Source organism: Epinephelus moara, chromosome 8 (assembly GCF_006386435.1).
Source record: "Epinephelus moara isolate mb chromosome 8, YSFRI_EMoa_1.0, whole genome shotgun sequence".
In the NCBI taxonomy this organism is placed as follows: Eukaryota; Metazoa; Chordata; class Actinopteri; order Perciformes; family Serranidae; genus Epinephelus; species Epinephelus moara.
In genome coordinates, this window is record NC_065513.1 from 23,378,790 (window position 1) to 23,387,446 (window position 8,657).

Sequence of the window (8,657 nt, forward strand, 5' to 3'; positions counted from 1 at the left end):
TGTGCCAACACAGCTGCCTATTGAGAGGCAGCGTTACGGACACAATGTGAGCGACAGACTTGCTGTATCAACAGCTCCCCCTTTTCTGCTGTTGTGGCCAGAAATAAACCATAAATACCCCCCCTGTCCCTGCCCTCTAATGGCTCAACCCCACCAAACACCAAGTGGCGCCGAAAAAGAGGGGACACTACCACTTCCTAGCAGGCATACCCAGGTAAAAACCCCACTCTGGACACAGTCGGTGTAATAATTCCAATGCAATGGAGTTAGATGGTGCTGCACCAACTGGAGACCCAGGTTTGGATGATTTTGTATCCTGGATTTATAATGGAATCTACTTTAAAAAACAAGCATGTTATCTTTTGTACTATATTCAGTGAATATAATGATAACAGAATTTTAGGCAAATTGTTTCCTTTAGACTTAAATGAATACAATCCTCTTATTCAAGGGTTAGTTATAAATTGAATCTATGACATTGAGCTTTCCTCCTGTGTGCGTTGCTTTTCCCGTGTGTGCTTCAACGTGCATGCATGATGGATGGTGCTTTGTCTGTGTGTGTGCTGCTGCCAAAAAGTGGAGGAGCAGTGGATCAGGAGGATGTCGGAGCAGCAGAGCGCCCCAGAGCAGCTGGCTGCTGGGAAGAGCCAGGGTGGAGCTGGAGCCACATATAAGGTACTGGAAGCTGGTTTGATCAGGGGAGGACTGCACACATGGAGTGGTCCGGTTCAACCACAAAGTTGTAATCTCATCATTCTAAAAAGGGTCTCTTTAATATGTAGCTGTGTGAACAGACATCAGAATATTTTCACAGTATTTTGGAGTGTTCTGTGGACGAGTCATCTGTCTGTATCATCACAATGTGGCTTCTATATGAACAATATGAGCCACTTCATGAGGGCCTTTATACAAACCACACCCAATGGGGACTGAAGCTAACTCGACTCCTCTCTGTATTGTTGCCATGCTGGTAAATATCCCCCTTTATGATCCCTCTGTGTGACGCAGGTGTTGCTGTTTGAGTTTGAGAACTTTCAGGGCTGCAAGGCGGAGTTTTCCTCAGAGTGTAAAGATGTGACAGAGAAGGGACTGGAGAAGGTTGGATCTGTGATAGTTGAGTCAGGACCGTAAGTCAATGTTTAGTTCATGTCTTTAGAAAACACATGTAGTAAGAAAATCATTTCCTAGATAACCTGGACTTGGATAATATGGTGTCTAAAGTAAAACTCTTTTTTCGTTTGTTTCCATCTCCCCTGCTCTCAGCTGGGCGGGTTATGATCGGCATGGCTTCACAGGGGAGCAGTTTATTCTGGAGAAGGGCGAGTATCCACGCTGGGACACCTGGACCAACAGTCAGAACAGCTACTCCCTCTTGTCTCTAAGGCCACTCAAAGTGGTGGGTGACTAGCCTCAATACAAAATGATACTGCAGCCGTAAAGCTCTTACGAATGTGCAGGGTTTCAAATATGAGCTGCCCACACATTACTTCCCTGCACCCATAGATGGATTACTGAGAGGATCTACCAAGCATAGATGCAGGGGCCCCCCTGACCTTCACCTGCAAAATTTCACTCAAATTAACACATTCTGACCAGGAAGACAACTACAAAAAGACACAAAACAACCACAAGGAGACACAAAAGCACAAAAAAGATCTAAAATGACTATGAAAAGATTCAAAATTATTAAATTCTGGGTGTCTTGCTCCTATGTAGGTGTTGGGGCCCTTTGCATATCTTTGCCCATGGGCCCATTTTCTCATAATCCGCCCATGCCTACACACTATACATAATTGTTTCAACTAGACAACATCTACTGGACACATTTGAAGGACTTGTCCACGTGTCTGTTTCTCCTCTATAGGACAGTGCTGATCATAAGCTACACCTGTATGAGAACCCTGGATTTACTGGTAGAAAGATGGAGATCGTTGATGATGATGTGCCCAGTTTGTGGGGCCATGGTTTTCAGGATCGCGTGGCAAGTGTCAAGGCTCTTAACGGAACGTAAGATCCTCCCTACATCTCCATTTCATCCATATGTCACTTCCTTTCTGGTGTATATCTTGTTTTTCTATATTACTCTGTTTTGTCTGGCATTATTTTGAGGATGTTGTGAGACATCACTGTTTGTTTCCCTTTCCTCTAGATGGGTTGGCTACATGTACCCAGGCTACAGGGGGCGCCAGTTTATCTTCGAGCGAGGAGATTTCAAGCACTGGAACGACTGGGAGGCCCCTGCACCTCAGATCCAGTCAGTCCGACGTGTGCGGGACATGCAGTGGCACAAGAGGGGCTGTTTCACTGTTCCTGACCCAGCTCCGGCTCCCGGCCCTGGCCCCGTCCCCGGCCCTGACCCCGACCCTGCCCCAGCACCTCCCGCCCCTCCTGCCACAGCTGGAGCCAGCTGAGCAGGATCCTAACACACCTCCCCTGATGCTGCCGACAGTGCCTGCCCTCTGCCTTAACCTAAACATGGCAAACGCTGCTTGTGCCCAATGAGGAGTGCCATGTATGTTTCAGTGGCGAATAAAAGTTGTTTGACCTGGAGTGGGCCCTATTTGTTGGTGATGTTTTAAGTCAAGGTGGAAGTGGCTTTAACTGAGATACTAAAGATTCGGAAAAACCACTATCAGAGATGTAAAACTAACATCTGTGTGGAAATAATGTAGCCTACATTTGGCAGATATTTGTCTTTAAGATAAACTGCAGATGTGTTTTGAGCTGAATTTATTTTCAAGTCATGTGCGCCACTTTTACTGCTTGTGCTTTCCCATTTTAGTCAGACAGCTCAAAGCCCCATCCAGCATTAGGAGCACATGACTTATTCAGTGAATATGTGAATACGCATCTGCTTAACAGCAATGGAAGTGATGTCATACTTTATGTATGCTTGCTATTAAAACAGAGTGCATTGCATTCCCTCCCAAAGTCATCATTGTGCGTTTGATGGTTGATGAGCCTCTTGATGAATGGTCAACAAGTAGACAAGGAACTGATATCACCTAAACTCATGTAAATATGAGTCAGTAATGAGTATAGCTTTGGCAAGTGAATGTTGATCCTCTGATAATAATGAGCTGAGATCTGTGTTGCGCAAATAGATCCCATCTGCAGACATGACTACATTTTATGATTTTTATGACATAGAATTGCAAATGCAGGCTATTATTTAGTAGATGTTGATGTAATATTTCAAAATAGAAATCATTCCTCATTATTAAAAACAGAGACTAGAATGACATAGACTTGCATTTTAACATACAGTATACATACCTATATCTCCCTCCCCTGCAGTGCTCCCCTATCCTTTGGATTTTCTCCCACGTCAGTAATGAATACTTCCAAAAACATGCATGGCCGTAGAGATGTCTACACATGGATTATGTGCATTTGTGATATATTTATATTCTTGTAGTCTCAGGCTCATTCTCAGTGTAAATGTGACTATTTATAGGCTGTAGTGTCATTTTTCTTCACTAGTGCACTGACCACCAAGGTCTCTAATTAAGATGTACACAGACAAAGTTGCATTACAATATGAAGACAAAAAGCTTTTCACTCCCTTAAAAGGACAGTTCACTCCCAAATCAAAAATACAATTTTTTTCCCTTCTACCTGTAGCGCTATTTATCAATCTACATTGATTTGGTGTACCGAATGTTAGAGACATTGGCCATAGTGATGTCTGCCTTCTCTCAAATATAACGGAACTAGGTTGCACTCAGACTATGGTGCTCAAAGTGCCAAAAAAATACTTCTGAAATGTGCAAAAGGAGGCGTGCATCTACTCATGGACATGAGGCTTGTGACTGTGTCAGAGTGAGATGTAAACATGAATGGCATCCTCCCCGGCTGAACTGTTAAGTTAATGGCTCAGAGTTGCGAGGTGAGCTAGCAGTAGATGCGCGTTTCCTTCTGCAAGGTAATATGGTTGGTGGGTGTAGTTCAGTACAAAGACAATGGTGAATAGTAATGTGAAACTGCTAACAACAAGGTCTGTTGATTATCTTGAGTAAGTAGTAAGTCATGGTTTCTGTAAAGAGATATTTCTCTTTACAGAAACCATGTCTTACTACTTACGGTTTCTATATCTCTTTCTGTAAAGAGATATTTCTGTTGAGTTTTTCAAATGTATTATATGGCACTTTGAGCACAACAAGCCAAGCGCCATCTAGGTCCATTATACTGGAGCGAAGGCAGACATCTCCAACACTGTTCAACTCACATCAGAACAATCTGGACTGATAAACAGCACTACAGGTAAGAGTAAAGGGGGAGAGTGATTTGGGGTTGAACTGTCCCATAATCTTTTTGACAGAACCCTCCATACACACAACTTTATAAAGTCTTCATAAACAGTAGATGTAGGCTCAAGCCCATGCTTGGATTCATCAGATGATGGATGACATTGTCATAAGGAGCTCAGTTTTACTCGTCTATTGCCGTTGCAATGAGTAGTGTAACATACGACCAGATACTTATTTCAAATCTTGCCTGAAATCTCAGAAAAAAACACAAATAACTAACTACTGCTCTCTGAGACAGGCTTGTCCTGTGTCTGTTGATCCTGAATTTAGGTGTAATGAGGTGAAGATATCCCAACAGAATAGTCACCTATTTTCAGCAGCAAATGCCTGATCACAATAATTCATAGACCTGAATATACCAAAATCCTGAATGTTTCTCAAACTCTTCTCCTGAAAGCACATTCCACTGTGTGCCTTCTATGAGATTAATTCAAACAGCATTTAAATGCACCACAAACAGTTCACATAATCATTTCTGGCTGTGAATTAATGAGGACTGACTGACTCTGTTTCTGCTCTGGGTTTTATGAGGTACAGTTATCTACAGGCGGTGGAGCATTTCAGATGTAATATGACTACTTTAAGAAAATTGTGCCTGAGATCCTCACAGTCTCCATCAAGGACTTGCATTGGTTACACTTTACTCATACCCCATCATATCTATCAGTCAGATCTTTGTGGTAGCCATGCTTCCACTACTTGCTTTGATCTTTTTGCACACCCTCACAGAGGTTAATGCAAGAGCAGTTTAGCAACCCTGAAGCTATACACCGATCAGCCAAAACATTAAAACCACCGACAGGTGAAGTGAATAACATTGATCATCTTGTTACAATGCAATGTTCTGCTGGTAAACTTGGTCCTAGCATTCATGTGGATGCTACTTGACATGCACCAACCACCCAATCACCATTGTGGACCAAGCAAACCCCCTCATGGTAACCCAAAGTTTCCCAGCAGAACACTGCATTGTAACAAGATGATCAATGTTGTTTACTTCACCTGTCAGTGTTTTAATGTTTTCGCTGATCGGTGTATAGGTGTTTATTTGCTTTCTTAAAGGGACAGTTCAAACAAAAATGGAAAAAAAATACTTTTCCTTTTACCTGTAGTGCTATTTATCACTCTAGATTATTTTGGTGTGAGTTGCTGAGTATTTAGAGATATTGGCTGTAGGGAGGTCTGCCTTCTCTCGAATATAATAGAAATAGATGGCACTCGGCTTATGGTCCTCAAAGCGCCAAAAAAAGAAGAAAAAAAAAGATATAACCCTGTACTCCACAGACTTTGTTGTGAGAAATTTTATGTAGGAAATATTTTCTTTCTACTGAACTACACCCGCCAACTGTATCACTGGGCAGAAGGAAGTGTACATCTACTCATAGACAAGAAGCTTGTGATTGTGACAGAGCGAGATGTAAATATTGATGGCGTCCTCCTCTGCTGAGCTGTTACGTTAGCTAGCTCAGTGGTGCCAGGTGAGCTAGCATTAGATGGTTGGCAGATGTTGTTCGATAGAAAGAAAATAGTTCCTACATGAAACTGCTCACAACAAGGTCTGTGGATTACCTTGAGTAGCTGGGTCATGATTTCTGTAAAGAGATATTTCTGTTGAGGTTTCTCATGTATATTTTTGGCAAGTTGAGCACCACAAGCTGAGTGCCATCTAGTTCCTTTACATTCAAGAGAAGGCAGACATCTCTACAGCCAATATCTCCAAAATGCAGCAACTCACGCCAAAGCAATCTGTACTGATAAGTAGCACTACAGATAAGAGGAAACATATGTATTTTTGAATTGGGAGTGAACTGTCCCTTTAAGGGCGCAACACAGCACAGTCATGACAGTGATCAGTTGTGATGTAATCTGTAATAATAGCTCACTCCCACCCAGTGGCATAAGGTAGTTACAACGGACCCAAGTGCCTGCTTTTATGACAGGTCCAAGTGCTCGCTAATGAAGTTATGACTGCTCGGGAGCGTATCTATGTTTCCCGAGTTCTATGTTCCCCACTTAACCCTGCAAAAAAGGTTCTATGTTCCCCGCTTACACAAAAAAAGGTTCTATGTTTCCCGGGTTCTATGTTCCCTGCTCAACCAAGCGGGAAACATAGAACCCTTTTTGCAGGGTTAAGTGGGGAACATAGAACCCGGGAAACATAGAACACAAACATGCTCACTTGGCTTGTGCTCAGCTTGTCAGTGTCAGTCAAGATTTTGCACTGACACTGGGTAACGTATATCATATTTTTTCCTCACATGATCTGTATATGACAAAAATGCCAAATAATAAGAAAGAATAAAAAATCATTCATTTACTTAAATAGTTTTTTAAATAGTTATTTATAGTTGTTGTAGTTTATGCAGAATAAACATATAATTTTGTCACAGATGGCTAATGACTATTTTCCAAAAGAAAAAAGAAAAAAAGAAAGAAAACCATGACAGAGATGGGTTTGCCTTTTTGAGGGCACATATAGCAAATGGCACCATCTTTTTTTTTTTATATTAATGCAAGTTCTCTATTGAACACAGGTGTGTTCCCAACATGGCAGCCTGAATCACTCATAAAGGCCCAACTACACTCAACACATTAGGCCCTTTTACACGGCCTGTTCAAGGTGGGAATATCGTGCCATTATGCCGCCTCACTGTTCTGTATATAAGGCACAATTGTGGAAAGTGGGACAGAGTTGTCTTGCCTTTATGCTGCCAAGGGAGGTAGTAACAGTAATGGTGTCTGTATGAACAGGACAGCCGATTCAAAAAGCAGCTAACTTAAAGAAGAAGAAGAACGGCAGCTGAAAATGTCCGCAAATTGGGAAAACAATGAGGTTCGGGAGCTCCTTACCCTCCAAGCAGAGGACCAGATCAGCTGCCATATTACAGAGAAGGTAAATGATTGTAATTGTCATGTTGTGTGATTGTTATTGTTTGTAAAGTGCTGTCGACGCATATATTTGTGTCACACTAAAGGCAGACACTGTTGTGTTACATGTCCCGCCTGTCATGCCTCTTTTGGTTTCGCAATGCCAGCGTGCTGTCTAAAATCACACACTGGAGCAACATGATGCCGCTGTTGTTTGGTTCTGTGTAAAAATGCAAAGGGCGCATAAAGAAGGGACTAAGTAGCAGCTCTATAGCACCATCTCTGTGTAAAAAGGGCCTTTATTGGAGAGCAGGCAGGCCCCACCCACACCCACTGGGCCACTGCCTGCACTGTCCATATTTACACTCCTGCTCCCACCAGCAGATGTGGAGATGGACTCAAACTCTTCACTCAGTAATTATATTACTCTATTTTTGGAAAAATGTCTACATACAAAATCTGAGTTAAAAATAACTTAAATAAAAATAAAGGTGAATGGTGTATTTCATGTGATCGCAGCCTGAAACAGTATTCTTGTGTAATTACTCCATAGTATTACTTGCTGTTGTAGTTTAAACTATATCACACTTCTCGCCCATCTAAAACTTGATCTTTCAGAGCAACTTGTGACTGTAAAGACATAGTGGAACAAAAGGCACCCCAATGAAAAATGGTGGCGTTAACATATAAATTCTGACTAATATTCAAATAAAGTACTGGTGATGCAAAATGGAACATAAATGACTTGAGAAAAGCACTTAAATTATATTTATGTTGCACCACAAAACCTCCTTCTCCTCCTCCTTATTTAAAAGCTATGCAGTTGTATCTGTCCTTAAAGGTGACACCTGTCCACTTTGATCCTGTTGTATTTAATTTACACATACTATTTACTGTTTAAATTTACACTTAGATATTAATTTAACTTTTGAAAAGAGTTTGTGTATATCAAAATAAAATCTTTTCAATAGCAGATTATATTAATCTCTTTCCCCTTACTGGTACAACAAAGTAATTAAATTTGGAAACATGACATTTTGTGTACTTTTTTTTTTTTTTTTAAAGTATCATTACTGAACCTTTTTACCGCCAGCAGAAGAAAGGTAGCGTCTGCAGAAAACAGGTCTGACAAAAAATATTTGCTTTTGAGCTTCCAAACAGCAGAGGCAACACATTTTGATGTTAAACCTTGATAGTGTTTTCTAGAAATCGAATATCAAATAAACCTACTCTTGTGGAAATATTCAGCAGCATTTGGACTGTTATTCAAATCAGTCCGAATCTCTCCAGCACAGTAAAACCCATCTTTCACAATCCTTCTCTCTCTCTCCCCCTCTCATTGTAGGTGTGGGACTCTTGGCAGTGTTTGTGCTGAATCATGTGGATATCGAACAATGACTGGCTGGACAAAACTGACAACTAATGAAATAACTTTGTGGGAGTGTGACAGCTCGGGGTGGGGGGAGGCTACACAGTGAC

General features: G+C 41.5%; 1 protein-coding gene across 1 annotated transcript; it reads left to right on the plus strand.

Moving 5' to 3' along the window:
- Window positions 1–2,498, plus strand: LOC126394402 (beta-crystallin B3-like). The gene is made up of 6 exons (XM_050051203.1): window positions 1–297; window positions 578–675; window positions 1,009–1,127; window positions 1,264–1,396; window positions 1,865–2,007; window positions 2,150–2,498. The coding sequence occupies exons 1-6, from the start codon at window positions 261–263 to the stop codon at window positions 2,409–2,411; spliced, it is 792 nt and encodes a 263-aa protein (XP_049907160.1). The 5' UTR covers window positions 1–260; the 3' UTR covers window positions 2,412–2,498.
- The last annotated feature ends 6,159 nt before the right edge of the window (window positions 2,499–8,657 follow it).

Bases quoted from the DNA above. Each gene is read 5' to 3' on its own strand.
- LOC126394402 (XM_050051203.1), top strand. From the start codon at position 261: ATGGAGTTAGATGGTGCTGCACCAACTGGAGACCCAG. The intron at 1,128-1,263 runs GTAAGTCAATGT...CCCTGCTCTCAG, and splicing joins GTGATAGTTGAGTCAGGACC to CTGGGCGGGTTATGATCGGC. The intron at 1,397-1,864 runs GTGGGTGACTAG...TCTCCTCTATAG, and splicing joins CTCTAAGGCCACTCAAAGTG to GACAGTGCTGATCATAAGCT.